The sequence below is a fragment of the Sapajus apella genome, unplaced genomic scaffold (genome assembly GCF_009761245.1).
Source record: "Sapajus apella isolate SASKATOON/1434 unplaced genomic scaffold, GSC_monkey_1.0 scaffold20, whole genome shotgun sequence".
NCBI lineage: Eukaryota > Metazoa > Chordata > Mammalia > Primates > Cebidae > Sapajus > Sapajus apella.
Window position 1 is genome coordinate 4,156,219 of NW_022436960.1, and position 16,122 is coordinate 4,172,340.

At 50.6% G+C, this 16,122-nt stretch overlaps 1 protein-coding gene and 1 long non-coding RNA gene across 7 annotated transcripts in view; one reads left to right on the plus strand and one right to left on the minus strand.

The window, feature by feature from the left end:
- The first annotated feature begins 31 nt into the window (after positions 1 to 31).
- BCL11B (BAF chromatin remodeling complex subunit BCL11B) overlaps positions 32 to 16,122 on the plus strand; it is a 99,599-nt gene continuing 83,508 nt past the window's right edge. For 2 of the 6 annotated variants that reach the window (XM_032287458.1, XM_032287463.1), the window contains exons 1-2: positions 32 to 403; positions 13,633 to 14,001. In XM_032287458.1, the coding sequence (XP_032143349.1) occupies positions 346 to 403; positions 13,633 to 14,001 (427 nt within the window). In that variant the 5' untranslated portion in view covers positions 32 to 345. The other 4 variants (XM_032287460.1, XM_032287464.1, XM_032287462.1 and 1 more) reach the window with 3 other exon arrangements.
- Positions 9,828 to 12,094, minus strand: LOC116557786. Its single transcript, XR_004271698.1, has 3 exons — positions 11,766 to 12,094; positions 11,536 to 11,586; positions 9,828 to 9,948 (listed from the first exon to the last, which is right to left on the minus strand). It is a non-coding gene; the product is annotated as an uncharacterized LOC116557786 (long non-coding RNA).

Genomic DNA, 16,122 nt, shown 5'->3' on the forward strand with positions numbered 1-16,122 from the left:
TTTCTTCTTCTTCTTCTTCTTTTTTTTTTTTTTTTTTTTTTTTTTTGCCTCTTTCTCTTATTTTAGATTGAGAGGTTTTTCTTGCTTTTCCTCCTCTTTTTTTTTCTTTTTGCAAACAAAACAAAAAACAGCATAGAAGAAAGAGCAAAATAAAGAAGAAGAAGAGGAGGAAGAGAGGGCAAGAGAGGAAGGGAAAAAAAACACCAACCCGGGCAGAGGAGGAGGCGCGGCGGCGGCGGCGGCGGCGGCAGCGGCGGCAGCGGCGCGGCGGCGGCTCGGACCCCCTCCCCCGGCTCCCCCCATCAGTGCAGCTCTCCGGGCGATGCCAGAATAGATGCCGGGGCAATGTCCCGCCGCAAACAGGGCAACCCGCAGCACTTGTCCCAGAGGGAGCTCATCACCCGTAAGTGTCTGCGGCGTGTGCGCCAGGGGCCGGAGATGGGGCTCCGGGCGCCTAGGGCTGGGGACACCGAGCCCGGAGCAGCCTAGTCGGGCCAGGCGCCGGGGCCGCCGGCGGGCTGGCAGAGGCCAAGACGTCGGCCTGGAGCATGGCGGGGGCGGGGGCCATAGGAAAGTTTCTTTGCAGCTCGGGGAATTGGGGCGCTGAGCAGCCGGACCCGCCTCGGGCTTGGGGGCCTGCGGAGCCGGCTCCGGGCCGGGGAGGGGGCGTGCAGGCTGGAGGAGTGTGTGTGCGCGCCGAGTCCGGCTGGACGCTCGCCCCTCCGAGCGGCGTGTGTGGCGGCGGCGGCGCTGGTGGCGGGGTTTGGAGAGGAGGGGGAGGGGGTTGGGGGAGCGGAGGGGGAGGGGGGAGCCGGGAAGTGGGGAAAAGTTGGCGAGCGCGTGGGTCCGCGCTAATGGCGCGGGTGGAGGAGAGCGGGGTGCGCTTCGGGCTGGGGGAGCTGGAGGGCAACGGGCGGCCGCTGGCTCCTGGTCCCCGGTCGCTGCGCCGGCCCAGCAGGGCGCCGGCCACGCCGGTCCTAGGATTCCGCCACCGCCTTTCTCTCCCCTCCTCCTGCTATTTGCAAAATAATCCAGCTGCGCGGCTGTTTGCCGGGCTCAAGCCCCCCTCCCCACCCCCCATTTCCCCACCTCCGTCTGTCTCCTGGGATGATCTTGTCTTCTTTCCCCCACTCCAAAAAAGGTGGGGGGATTGGGATTGGTGAAAAATCCCCGCCACGAAAAAAAAAAAAAAAAAGGTTGTCAGGAGTGGGAAGAGAGTGATGCACTTGTAAAATAGTAAAAGAAAAAAAAAAAAGAAAAGGAGATCCATCAATCTCATATCCATCTTTCTATCTCAGTATCTTTCATCTTTCCTATCTAAATAAACAAGGCAGGTCGCAGTGGAAATCCACCCGCTGAAATCGTGTAGATTTCAAGCCTGTGGCGGGGCGGGTAAAGTCAGGCGGCGGGGCAAGAGAAGCAAGCAGCAGCTTCCACCGTCCCTGTTGGGTTTATTTAGCAGAGGGAAAAAGCGAGCGCGAGCGGGCCAGGTACGCAGTTTGCAGGGGAGCCCGCCCCGGGTTCCCGCACACTTGCACCGGGAAGGTGGCTCCGCCGCGCTCCCCGCCCGCCGCAGCCCGCGGGGCCGCTTCTTCGCTGCGCGCGAACATTTCCCCGCCGTTCTTTCTCTCGCGGTGCCTGGGTCGCCGTTCCTTTTTTTTTTTTTTTTTTTAATTGCAATAGAAATAAAACATCCTCTGGGTGCCATCGAGACCGCGGGCAGGTTGTAAGCCTGCAATCGGCCGCGCACCTCGCCAGGCTGGGGCCGGGCTGCCCGCGCGGAGCTAGAGAGGGCTGCGCGCCCAGCCGCCGCCGAGGACTGGCTGCGGGGCGGCCGAGAGCCGAATATTTATGTTATATTTTAAAAAATTTAAATAAATAAATAAATATATAAAGGGGTTCTCCCCTCCCCTGAAAACCCAGCATAGGAGCCATCTGCTCGGAGCAATTGCTGTTGCCATCTCTCCTTTGTTACAGCAGATACATTAGTAAGAATTTGTGGATTTATTTTGATTATTTTTGTGGGGGAATAGATATTAAAGTGGGATTCGCCTTGGGAGAGGGTTGCCTCTTTGGAGGGAGGGAAGAGGACTTCTCTTTTATTTTTCGCCATTGTAACATCAAAGAAGACTCGCCGGTTGCATTTAAAACAAAATGTTTTGCAGCCAGATTTGAGCTTGATCAAGGTCTTTTTTGCCAGTTGACATTTCGATCCTTTACCAAGCCACAGCAATCGTTTCTCCTATACTCTTCCCCCTTTAGATGGGGTGGTTGTTAAAACGTCTGTACTTGCAGAGGCTTAATTTCTCCAGGAGGCAATTTGCCCCACGTAGCCGCTGTATAATTGCAAGGGTTGTTTTTGAGGAGGGGGAATTGGGGGGGTCGGGGAAGGGGGAGTGGATGGGGGTGCACTGCCAAGCTGGCAGCAGCGGCAAGCCAGGAGTGGTTGCAGTTGTGTGTGAGGGGAAGAAGCAGGTAGGTTTGCTTTGCTTTGGCTCTCCCTCTCCTGGCATTCCTGGGACATCAGGCGAGAGCCCTGGCCAGAGGACTGGTGGCAGCTGGGCGTGGGGGTGAGGGGTGCCTGGTGCAGCACTTTCCCATCCTTCATTTGTTCCCTGTCTCTCTCAGCCTTGCTCAGAGCCATGCTGGGGATAGCCAGTTGACACTGGAGCAGTGGCAGGGGGGAAAAGAGAGAGGCAGAGGAGAAGAGAGATGGGGAGAAAAAGGGGAAGGAGACCAGAGGGCAAAGGAAAGCCCGCCTGCCTTCCAGGGGCACACGGATCCCAGACTATGTGTACGGGTTTAAGCTGGAAGAGTGGTCCAACCAGTTTTCAGACAAGGCTATTTATTATCCAAAAGCAGCTGGCTTTTCATCTGTCCAGTGTCACCCGGGAGGGAGGTGGGCGAGCAAGCAGGGGAAAGGCAGGAGCCGGGTGTACTTTAGCCTGTGTGGCCTCTGGAAGTGCCTCTCCACAAAGGACGCAGGAGTCCTGGACTCAGGGTGCTTTGGAGACCTGGCTGGCAAAGCGGGTGCTGTCACAATCTCCACTTGGGGTCCACATTTTAGATTCTGAATACAAAAGATACTCCTTAAAACATGCGGCATCTTTATCAGTTGGGTGGCAGCTCCCAGGCCTGTGGGGCAGCAGCCTCAAGTCCTTCAGGGATGATGCAACTGCGAATAACTGATGGCCTGGGAAACAAGGAGGGCACACAAATAGCACGCATGGTCTTTGTGGGGGGGAGGCGGGGGAGGAGGGAGAGTCTGAGAAGGGCTCCATAATGAGCTAGTTAAATTTACAGACAGGGCCAGGGACAAGGGGAGCGAGGTAAAAAAGAGTGAGAGACAGCTGGTGATGGAAACCTGGGCTTCTGGTTTGCTTCAAAATGTTTGACCCAGATGGATATGGCTTTTAAAAGCGGAGGACAGACACAGTTATTAATAAAAAAGCAAACACAAAACAACAGAGTTGCAATGGTGCCAAGGGGAGGTTAAGGGGGATCGGCTGACCAGGCAGAAGGAAAGGCCAGAGCCTGCTGTGCCAGACAGGGCCAGGGAGAAGGGAAGAGTACTCAAATCCAAGAAGGAACTTGATGCTTTCTGAAGACACCAAGGAAAGTAAGATGTCCACGGTAACTTACATCACCGCAATCAAGGTGATTTTCTCAACAACTCACCAACAGGTTTCCTAGGAAGATGAGTAATTTTCCGTATGAATTCACGATTTTGTAAAGCAACCAGAGACCCAAGATTTAATGCAAAAGTTGGGCTGTGTTAATTCCATGGTCGCCTTTTAAATTAGGTTTTGCTGTAGCTGTATGTTTTGAGTGTGGCGGTGCCCACAATTACCTTAACTCCCCAGGGTGCAGTGTGTCTCCAGTGGTCCACATGTCTTTCAAAATTGGGCCTCCGATAAATTTTATAAGACATAAGCCCTCTCTCTCTCTCTCTCTCTTTTTTTCAGTTAGTTGGTGGGGGGAATGAAGTTCCTCTCCCTTCTGCACAGAAGGGAACCCCATATCATTAGAAGTGTGATAGAAGTCAGCTGCTCCGATTCAACGGGAGAATAGAAATGTGTTCATCAAAGGTGTTATGCCAGGCTGATTTTATTCATTTGTAATTCACACCTGAGAGAAAACAGCCGTGAGCATATTTTAACAACCCCTAATATTTTCAAAGGGTCTTTTTTCCCTACCTGAATGATATAATGTACATAGGCATATTTCTTTCTTTTTCCTTCTTTCTTTTTCTTTTTCTTTTTTTTTGATGGGGAAGTTGCTATCTGCCTGTGTCTTGGCCTTGGTGAATTTTTTGTCTGGCCTTTGAAATACTTTGTAACAGAAAAGGAGTCATTTCTGAAGTGCTGGGGTGGATGCAGTTGCTTTCGCGAAGCCGGCCTTAGAGACATCTAGGCTGGGGTCAGCTGGTTGGGTATGTCTCGTCAATGACCAGTGCACAGGACTAAAGGGGTCCTACTGAACCCAGGGGAAGGTCAACTTTGGGCGCATTTGAGAATAATTAGAATGATGTCTCAGGTGAGATGGGAGCACAGACCACTGTCGATTACAAATACCAGTTTCTAGCTGTGGGGTGCATCAGTTTGTAGCGCCTTCTCAGAATGGAGTCCTTGGCTGTCTTGTAGCTTAGAACACGGCGTGCACCAGCCTCTCCTTATCCCCTTTTCATCTCCTATCTCGATTGCTTTGCATTCTCCATTGCTTGTTGTGATAAAATACTTTCCAAAATAAACTTTCAGTTGAATTGGCTTTTGGTTGACGGCAAGCTGAAACGCCGAGCCGCGCCTAGCGCCACTTGGCGCTAGGGGGAGCTCGGTGCCCGTGTCATGGCTTGGCGCCTCCGCTACAATGGGCTAGGAACGGGCTTCCATCAGCAGCGGCGGCAGTTTACGTTGCTGCAAAATGTCTTAAGTGGGAAGTTGTAATATTGATTTTCCTGCAGAGATTCGTGCAGGACAAAATGAGAATATAAGTTTGAGAAATCTATTTTCAAGCTATCGCCATTGATTTACAAGCCCTCACTTGGCAGATGGGGGGGGGATTTTCTTTTTCTTTGATTTTCTTTCTTTTTTATAAGAATTAAAATTGTGAGTTTTGAATGGGTGTGTTTTCCCTGATTCGTCTGTGGTCTTGACATTCTGAAAATTCTGTTGCGTTGTTGAGGCGCCGGTGACCGGGCTGGTGGAGGGGTCTGGGAAGAGCGCACATCATTTTGGGTAAGGCACACTGCTAATTTCTGTGTCACATGTCACAGACCCAGGGAACAGTCGAGAATCGCTGCTTTTGGGAGTCGTGTACCTAAAACAGCTTGATGAATGGAAATCCTTTTAGCTCAGATTTTATAACACTTGGATTCTCGATTCCATTTATTAGGTAATGTTCCCACCGTACTAGGGAAATAGCACCGTTCCCCAAAGATTTAAAATGCCCACTCAAATAACATGTAAAACTTTGTTTGTAAGAGGATGTGATTACCAGAGCCTGTGCTGGTCATATCTTTTACCCCAAACAGTTGTTCTTTATGGATGGCTTTTAATGAGACGATTCTTCCCTAAACATGTAATTTAGTGCTGGGGAATATATGTGCTTTTGATCACAGGATTTCCAGATTTATAATGTCTTCTTTTCCAAGTTCAAGAAATCTGCAGACTGCACCCTGAGTCTTATGCTAGAGTTCAATATATGAGCAGAAGAGGTTACCCTGCGACAGGAAAGAGTGCTTTATTCTAACCTGAAAGAGAAATAAATTAGGTCAGACAAAAGCCCAGCGCTGTCGTCAGCTGGAGAAAGAGCCTTCACTCTCCGGTACAGAGGGCCAGCAATTTATCTGATGATTTCTCTACTTCATTTAATGTTTGAATCGAGCGAGTCGTAAGCATGTAGTGGCAGCCAGCTCACTGGACCACTCAGAGATGAAGAGCACGGTCACCTCAAAGTCTTGGGCTGGGCAGTGGCCTCTGGGCTGCAGAAAACCGTTAAAAAAAATCAGCTTAGTAATCTGCAATCCTTAACCTTAGAACTCAGGGGAGTTTCACAAGCTGTAACTAAACACAGATCACAGATAAGACAATGCAAGAAAAAAATATATGGGGGGAGGGAATGGGGGGGCAGGTTCTTGACTCTCCTTCATCTCCCATGGCTTAAGGACAGACCCTCTGGCTGCCTGGTTAGGCCTCACCTCTAGCTGAAACTGTCCAAGGACTTTGGGCTCTAGGTGAATGTCACATCTGGGGAGGACAAGGAGAAAATAAATGCCCTTTGGGGATTGTACCCTGCACCCCATGGTCGAGTTACTGATACCGGCTGAGCATCCTTCCCTGAAGATGGTGTTAGCTGCAGACACACTTTGTGATTATTAATGGGGAGGGGCACAGAAGAACACTAGGAATGACTGTCGTGTCATCCAGCTGCCGCGAGTATGCTTTGTCACTTTGCAGCGCTCTTCTGACTCACACCGTTCGGCCTGAGGTCCTGTGGGCTCTGTCCTGTCCCTGCACCCTGATCCTGCTCATCTTCCTTCAGGTCCCAGGGAGCCAAATGTCAGGGAGATGTGCTCAGGCTTGGTATCCCCTGTTTCTCCATCCCTCCCCAAGAAATGCGGTGTGCTGACTGCCTCCCTGGAGCAGTAGGTTTCCCAAGACGTGGGTAAAAAGTGCCGAGAGACTCGTGGAAATAGAAGCACACATTTCTTGCATTTTCTGCACAAGCCAGTGAGGAGGGTGAGCAGAGCAGCCTCGTTTTTAACTGGCAAAAGTGACACTAGATGGAGGTTTCATGAATGGTGCCACATTCACAGGACTTTGGTCCAGCATTTTGACATATGCAAGTCTTTTGTGCAGTTGCTGAAATTCAAGAAATTCATTCTTTTTTCTTTTCCTTGTGGCAGCTGATAATTTGCTTGGGTGTTGAATTAGTCAGCCTGAGCAATTTTACTGTAATGAAATCTCAGACCACACAAAATTAAGTCAATTCAAAGTAAAAAAAGAAAAAAAAAAACCCTCTCTTTTACATAACTTCTTTTTTATGACCCCCTTCCATGGAACTGCTGAAATACAAATACATTTGTGAAATGTTCTAATGAGTTTTCTACTAAAACCACACGCAGAAATGACTCAAGAAAAGTTGAATGCCAATATTGTGGTGATTAACGTGTGCCTCAGAAATGGATGCACTGCTAAGAATAAAAAAAAAAAAAGCGTGTGGGGGGTCATGTGTAAATTCCTACCTTGGAAAAGAGATGTTGAAAGCACTCCTGCCCTTGCTGTTTGCTGTTAGCCTCAGAGAATCCAAACTCTCCAGCTAAAGCCTTGAGGTCCGGTGTCCTGTGTGGAAGCCTTTTCTTCCACACCTTTGAAAAAAGCATCGCATTAAATAAAAACAAATCTCTTCATTTGGCCACAAAGAGTGCTTTTATATCACGTCATTAGGAGCCCGTGGTGGCTCTGAAGATTTAAGGCATTTGCAGTTTTATGGAACCTGCTAAATGTGTTGAGAAGGATTGCTATTGTGGTAAATCTTTTCCTCTAAAGCACCTATTTTATTTGTCAAGCCTTTTATTCCTAACCTTTTAGTAATGGCCGGGGTCTGTGAATAAATACGTGAGTGCTGTTTTCCTTATTCACTGGTTCCTTTTTTCTGCCCTTGTGCTGGGGAGACCCAGACTCCTGGGCTCAATTTTTGGGTGTGTGCAGCTGGGGAGAGAGGGCAGTTGGACTCCGTAGAGCATCTGAGGATATTTTTCAGGCAACTGCTTAAGCGTCCTAAAATTAGGCTGGAGTCCTGCAGACGGCCTGTACGCAGGGAAGCCCTCCCCATGACATTGACTTTCCTGCCTGGGGTCTACAGACCAGAGATACGGGCGCGAGGCTCTTCCTGTATCTAAACCTCTTCATGGATCTGCAATTCCCCCCTCCTGGCCTGCAGGCCAGGCCCGAACTTTCCCCCGCTGGTGCTGGCAGAGTCGGTGGTACCCTGGTCATTTTCCTGGGAAACCCACACTGGGGAGCGTGTTTTGCATCGGCCGCCTTCCCTTGCTGTCCCTCCCGCACATCAGCAATGGCGATCGAGGTGTGTGCCTTGGCTGAGGAGGAGCATACAGGACCTCGTGGGGCGGTGGCTGTGGTATGCATCTGTCCTTTCAGGGAGGCAGCCTTTGGAGGCCGTCAGACGGGTGTTGAGCTGACCCAGAGCAGGCTGGACTCCTCTGACCATCTACTGAGAGCGCCGAGGGTCAGGGCAGAGATGGGGTGATCTGGGTGATGCTTCTTGCTCAGACTCCGCCTGGCTGTGCCCTCCCAGGGTCCCCACCTCCACCTTGTGTCCTAAAAAGGGTTCTTCGAGACCCCTCGTGGACATCCTCCTGACACCCGCATCCCTCTTATCTCTATTTCCTTCTCTGCTGGGCACTTCATTATTCCCTCCGTTAGGGGAACTTCATAAAATCTCTTGTCGTGCCTTTAAGCATCATCTAGTCCTAGATTATTTTCTCCACCAAGAATTGATTCCCGCTCTCTCCCCTTCCACCCTTCTCCTCCCCCACCCTTACTGTTGTTATTTTCTCTTGGATCCAATAAATTAGAAATGGATGGCAGCTCAGAAAGTGTTGTGCTCCGTCGAGTGTGCGTGTGGTGGCGTTTTGGTGTCGCCTGGAGTCCCAGCCCCTCCCCAAATGTTCACGGAGAGGAGATGAAAAGATATCTTCGTAGATTATGGGTAAGCCTGGGCTTGCTGGCAGGAGCTCCGTCTTCGTAGGAAGCAGGTGTAAAGTCTCCAGTCGGATGCAGAGCTCAGGCGGATGGATGCTGAACATTTCTTATAAACATGTGTACACATCATGATGGCGGTTGTGACGTTGGTGGCACACGATTTTAAGAGCCTGGCACCCCTCCCCCCACATCCTTCCCCTTCCCACCCCCGTCGTCACTGAAACAACAATTCTGTGTATATTTCTTCTGGACTGTAGCTTAGCCGTTAAAGATAAGAGGGATGATCTGAATTAGTGCAGGGTGAGGAGGAACACCAATCTATGTGCTGTGTATGTAGCAATGCACATGTGTGTGTGCAGGCAGCCATGCACATACCCCGTGCTCTGGAGACAGCAGGCAGCAGACCTCTTGCTGGAGTTCCCCTAAGGGCGGGTGCATGGGCAGTTGTTACAGATGGACCAGGGCGGGTGGGGCCCTTGGTGCCCTGTGTGTGGGGGAGTCACCAGCCAGGTAAGGCCCTGCCGAAAGCTTGCAACTGCTGGGGGCTTGCTGGCTGCTTGGAGGGGCCTGTGTTCACGATGTCTTTCCATTTCTGTCTTCTGCCCCAAATTCCTTCCCAGCAAAGCTGAGCCATGGGGAAGTTTGTCTTGGGATCAAGTGCTTCCCCCTTCACTTAACAACGATGTCCATTATTATTTGTCAAGCCTGATTTCATTGCTTCTAAATGCATTTACCAGCTGGGAGGAGGCCTGGCCTTGTAAATAAAATGTGGTTTTGTTGTAAAAGAAAACCTAACTTGTGTGTGTGTGTGTGTGTGTGTGTGTGTGTGTGTAAATACAGATTTGTCCCTGCACTTAGGAGTTAGCATTTCAGAATCCACCCCAGCCCTCGGATATCTGACATTCGAACAAGTTGCCTGCTGCATCCATTCATTTTTCCTCTTAATGAGTCAAACATTTTAGCAATTGCTCTACTTTATTCGGCTCATAATATATTGAGAGCAGCAATATTTTGCAGGCCTGCCTGACACTTGGGGAGCTTTTCATGAAAGCAGAAATCATCTCAGAGGAGAACTTCATCTTGGCTTTATTTTTGTAAGGCCGGAGTTTGCTGGACAAGGCTGCCTGAGGGGCTGGTTTGTAGGGTCTGGGAATTTGAAAGGCTGTTTTCATGGGTCTTTTTCCTGTGCTTCTTTGTCTCTGGGTGGCAGGTTGGACCCCTCTGCCTGTAAGAACAGAGGCCTGGTTCTTTGCGGCTGTGCAGAGCCGGGAGACTCAGGTGTCCATGGGGCAGAGAAAGAGGGGTGTCACTTTGCCCTTGCCAGGGCTTGGACAAATGTTTTTCTCCCTTTATTTCTTCCATTACTGATACAGTTCTAAGAAGGGACACACACACACATACACAGGCACCCTACACGCTCAGCTTGGTATCTGCCTGCCAGCGGAAATGAAACCACAATCTTTGGGGGTGTCTATGAAGGCCTTGAACATGAGCTTTGAGGCCTAGTGAGCTGCCTTGGTCTACTTGCTCTGACCCAGAAATCTGGGGCTTGGGGTGACTCTGCTGCCTGATGCTGGAGCGACCTTGCTGCCTTCCTGGGAAGCGTTGCATATAGCAGGCCAAGGTGCAGTCCCACAGCCTGGGTGGTGGGGAGAGGAAACTCCATTCTTTGGAGTCGGGTGAACACCCTGTCATGTCAGGGGGTTCGACTTTCAGCGCTGAAAGTGGGAAGGGAAGGAGATTTTTTTTGTTTGTTTGTTTTCTTCCCGGACTGCCTTAGAGGCAGTGAGTTGGATGGCTGGTCTGGGAGGTGGAGATCCCAGCTCAGGGCTGAGCCCTGGAGCCCTGGACAATCCCGGGGCTGTCTGGGGGACGCCAGCAGGGCCTGGCACCCAGGTTGCTTGGCTGCTAGGACTTGACGCAGAAATCAAAGCTGCAGCCCAGCAAACGGCTTTGGACACCTTCAAACTCAATTACGGGGCTTGCAGAGCTGCTGCATGAGGAAAGGGAAAAGGCAGAGGCTGCCAAAAGAGGGAAAGAATACCAGATGTTACCAAAAATAAAAAAAAAAAAAAAAGGAGAGAAAGGAAAAAGTGCTGGTACATAGTCTTGGCAAAAGAGGGAGCTGGGAAGAAGGGGTGCTTGTGAACAGGCATGTGTGACCTCTGCTGATTTTTAAATTCGTCGGCATTTCTTTTGAATTAGAAAGTGAATATGAAATTATGTGGCTGACAACCTCCTAGCAGAGAGGAGATATTCAGGCTTGCTGGCACTCCTACCCACGAGGGTGGACGAGGCTGAAAAAGTTAATAAAACACAAACAAAAATGTAAATCAAAGATTAAATTTTTAAAAACCAAGAAAACCTCTTCGGCCTCAGAAAGGACGATTGAGTTGGCCATGTGGATTTGTTGTTGTTTGTTTTTATCAAATCTTCTATTGCTGCAGGAGTTTGCCACGCCTGCCCAGGGTGGCATTTAACATAGTACCAGGTACTGCACCTTGCTTGCGTCCTTTGAATTCTCGATTTCATTATGTCCTGTTTTTGCTTTTCAGCTCATTTCTTTTGTGCCTCTCTCTCTATTTTTTAACTAAACAATATTTTGACATCCTCCTCCCATTTATTAGAGCGCCTTCTGTAAAAATGGCGCACAATACATCCTTATATTTCTAAAGAACTGTTCCTACAGCTCTCTCCTTTGGCTCTGAAATTATGTATATGTAATTGGTAATTAAAGGTGCGAGCTTTTCAATATAAACAGTATTGCTCAATGTTAGATCATTAAAGGGAAAAAGAGGCACCAAATAATTACCTTTTCCATTCTGACAAACCGTTCACAGGAATCCAGTCTCTCCTAGAACCTCTGTTCAGAGGGAAGGTTGTGATTACGTTTTAACCATAGCAAAGCATCTTTTCATAAAATAAATTGGTAAATTAATTATGTGGCATTGTCTTCAAGCCCCTTTTTAAGTAAACTCCGATTTCTTTTTAAAGTGTAATTAATGGTTTCTGGGACGGGCTTTGTGAGGACTGTTGCTTTACCTTGTAGGTTCTTTTTGTTAGATGCAGACAACAGATTTAGGATTTCCTCGTCTGTGGGGCGTTTTTGTACTGCCACATTTCTGATGTATTCTACATTTAATTCGTCGAGGGCTCTGTCTGCTTTTCTGTAACCACAGGTGGGATCTCAAATTGTAGTTTCTCTTCTCAGCACTACCTACGTCGCTACCTATCCACGCAGAGTTCATGGGCGTGCATTGTACGTCACGTATCGTCGTACATTTCGTATTCAGTTTCACACAAGGACTCTCCTAGGCCCTGCATCAGCTCGTGTTCAGAAAATAGAGAACAGTGATTTATGTGTAGGATGGGAGATGCCACAGAATTTTTTCCTTAAATTATCTGTTCTTTGGCTCTGGCACTTCAATAACTTCACTGCCACGGAATGCATTTTCCTCCCTCCCGTTCCTTCTCGCCGTTCCTCTGTGGTTTTCATTATCCTTTCCTAAATACCATACAACTCAAAATGTACCTGCCTCCTTGGGTTTCAGACCTTTGGCTGCCCTCTGGCTTCTCTGAAGACCCTGCCACTCGTGCCTTCTCTGCAACTACTGACATTTGCTCTTGAAAAATTCCAGCCTGAATTTGCTCAGACCCCGAGGGGAATATGAAACCTCCACAGTGTCCACTGCTCTTTATTTGTGACACTTTCGGCTGCCGAGTCTTCCAATTTTCCCTTGAGGAGGTTGCTGCTTTTTGAGGCATTTATTAGCTTCCAAATATTTGGGTCATAGACGTCCTACCCCTCCAGCAACCCCCTCCCCCTGCCAAAAAAAAAAAAAAAAAAAAAAAAAACTCAACAGAAATCTATCGGCTGCTAAAGAAATATAAAAACATACAGTCCATTGAAAGTGTGGTTTGATATCTTTCAAGAATGCTTTTGGAGTCTGGAGAATTTTTTTTCTTTCGTTTTTCTGGGAGTGAAAATCAAAGCGGCCAACAAAAAAGGGCAGTGGGGAGTGGATAAGTGTGGGGAAATCGACAGAGAAATGGAAGTCTGACCGGGCCCCGGGTGCTTGGCAGGAGAGCCCGCTTCCCAACTCTGCAAGCCGGTTCCAGCCTCCCTTCTGCTGCACTGCTTCCTCCTTCGATATTTTTTTGGAACCTGACACCCACTTGTTGCTTTCTGAGCATGTGGGCTTCCTTCCCTCCTACGGACTGGCCCTCTGACGCCCATCTGGGTTTCTGTTTTCTAGTTTGGTGTGTGGCCAGTTCCCAGGTAGAGGAATGTGAGTGGGACTTGCATGAATGGGGAGGACATGAATGAAGGTGTCAGGGACAGGAGGGGTGGTGCTCTAGCCCAGCAGGCGAAGAGGGCTCCAGCTCCCTGGTTCTCAGCCCTGGATGCCCATTGGAACCACCTGGGGAGTCTGAAAGAATATTCCGATGTTTGGTTCCCAGTGTAATTGGTCAGGGATGCCGCCTGGGCCTTGGGATTTTTCGAAGCCTCCAGGTGATTCTCAGATACTGAAAACTTTGAGAGTCTCATCACGACCTGATGCTGTCAGCAGCCAGGGTGTGTGTCTATGCGCGCCTGTCCGGGTGTATTCTTATGCTATGCTGGGAAGAAATTGGCAGAAAATAAACGCGAGTGCAGTAAGATCAGCACCAATTACATGACAATGTCCAGGGGGCCTGACGTTGCTCCTAGAGCCTAGGCGTGGCCATCTGTCCCATGGGGGATGCCTACCTGTCCCCAGCCCCGGGGAGGACCTGGTGAGCTTTGGCAGCCGGCAGCGGAGGGGGCTGCTTCTCGGTGGGGAAGGGGTGGACCGGACGTCGGGTGCTGTGACCTCCTAAGCCCATCTCTATCTTCTCTGCCCCTTCCCTTTCTTCTTTCTGTCTCCAGCAGAGGCTGACCATGTGGAGGCCGCCATCCTCGAAGAAGACGAGGGTCTGGAGATAGAGGAGCCGAGTGGCCTGGGGCTGATGGTGGGTGGCCCCGACCCTGACCTGCTCACCTGTGGCCAGTGTCAAATGAACTTCCCCTTGGGGGACATCCTGGTTTTTATAGAGCACAAAAGGAAGCAGTGTGGCGGCAGCTTGGGTGCCTGCTATGACAAGGCCCTGGACAAGGACAGCCCGCCACCCTCCTCACGCTCCGAGCTCAGGAAAGTGTCCGAGCCGGTGGAGATCGGGATCCAGGTCACCCCCGACGAAGATGACCACCTGCTCTCGCCCACGAAAGGCATCTGTCCCAAGCAGGAGAACATTGCAGGTATGGGACGCTGCGCTTGCTGGTTGCTGCAGAAGCCACCTCCCGGGTCCCACGCCCTCTGCTTGAGTGTGCTGGTGCAGGGGAAGGCCCAGGGGCTTCCAGGATGGCCTCTGGGCTGCCAGTCAGGGCTCCCCCTTTCTGAGGGTCCACCATCCAGGTGACCTTCAGGAGGAGACAGGCCTGGGGCTTAGGGAGGCCCAAATAGCTGATGGCTGCTTTTGGTGAGGGGACTCTGTCTCGGGGCCTAATCCAGAGGTGGTCAGAAGCACAGAATGGAAATTTGGAAGTCTGGTTGGCCCTCTCTTTCTACTGATCTCAGCTTAGTCCGTGATTTTGAAGCTAGACAGACAGTCTTGGGTTAGAATTTGTCTTCACAACTTGGACGTGTCAGTTTGCCCATCTATGAAATGGAGCTAAGGAAACCCCTCTCATTAGGGCTGCTGTGAGGATCAATGAGCCGTTGCATGTGGCATGACCGGGTAGGGACTTACAAATGGGGGTGCTCGTTTTCTCCCCTCTCCTCTCTCTCTGGACTCAGTTTCCCATGTGTGGAAAGAGGAGTTAGGCCTCTGATCTCAGAGACTGCTTCTGACGTTGCCTGACCCTAGGGGCTGGTCCCAGGCGGGGGCGTGGGAACTTGTTGGGGCACTGTGCCCGTTGGAGGAGGTTGGCCATGCCCTTTGACATGCTCACTCATTCGACCACTGGGACAGCTGGTTTTACCACCTTGAGAACAGGTCTAGGGCCCCTCTGTCCCCAGGCATGGCTCTGCTCACCGCAGTGAGTTAGCATGAAGTCCCTCCCTCTTGGCCAGCGCCATGGCATGCTGGGGCCTCCTCCAGGGAGCCACTGCTTTCTGTGTAAACCGGTGTGTTTGCTTCTGGTTTATACTTCTGAGCCCAGGAGGCCTGGGGGAGAAAGGAGGGCCCGGCCAGCCTGGGTTCCCTCAAAAGCAGTAGCGCGTCCTGGAGCAAGACGGACATCAGAGTTTATGCAGACTAGTCTTCCAACCCTGATGGTTGACTTTGGCTTAGCCACTTCATGGGTCTGAGCCTCAGTTTCCCCATCTGTCAACAGAATGTAGATAATACCAGCAGGCCTGGTGTGAGGATTCGATGAGCAGGGGCTCTATCAGTTTTTTGCCAGTGGCCCTTCTTTCTCGGGGGTCTCCTGGTTTTGCGGCGTGCGAGTAGGTGGCTGGCTGGGGAAACGAGGGCGTTGATCACGACTGTGCTTCCATCATGGAGGCCAGCATGGGCTCTGGAGGGACTCAGGCTTTGGATGCTTCTAGGAGGGCGAGACGGACGGGCGTGGGCACTTGTCAGCACCCATCACCCTGGACGCAGTCAGATGCCACAGCCTGTCTCCCCCACATCTCCAAAGCTTTGTGATGCTGAGCCTCACTTTGCCCGCCTGTACAAGGGGCTGAGTGAGCCCTCTTTCTTATAGGGAGGCTGTGGTGGTAAACAGATTCCCGCAGCCTCGTGCCAGGCACTGGGGAGACCCCAGTGGACTGGTTTGGCCTCTGGGCCTTGCCTTCTGCTGGGTGCCTTAGTGAGAAGCCTCTCAGACGCCTTCCAAGATGCAAAGGGCTTTGAGAAAAATCTCTGACATGTCCAGGCCGCAGGCATGTAAACACCGGCTTCTCTGAGGGCTGTGCACACCCTAGCAGCGTCTCCTCGCCAGGCTGAGCCATCAGGCGAGAGAGGGGCTGGGTCCCTTTTGTCTGTGTTGGCCGACGCTCCAGGGCCAGTTTCACCTGTAGCATCAGCGCCTGGCCTCGGGGCACTTAGACCTTTCGGAGGTGGACTTGCCACCTATGTATGTTTCAATGGAAAGATCTGTGGCTTTTGCCAGAAACATCCAAATCCTCATTTCACATTGAAGGCATTTCCCAATGAGAGGCTGCAGAGCACTGTGGCAGGTTTGTTTAAGAAAGCGACTAAATGTGATTTCATAAAAGGCAAAGTTAATCTCCAAGGCAGCTTTGTCCTCATCCTTCCACCCCCTGGCCCCCCTGTTTTTTTTCTTTCCGGGTTGTGATACTGCAGCAGCCTACAGTATTTTTATTTTATGTGTGACGAAAGATATTCTTGGCCTTTCTGTTCAGCAACAGGACGA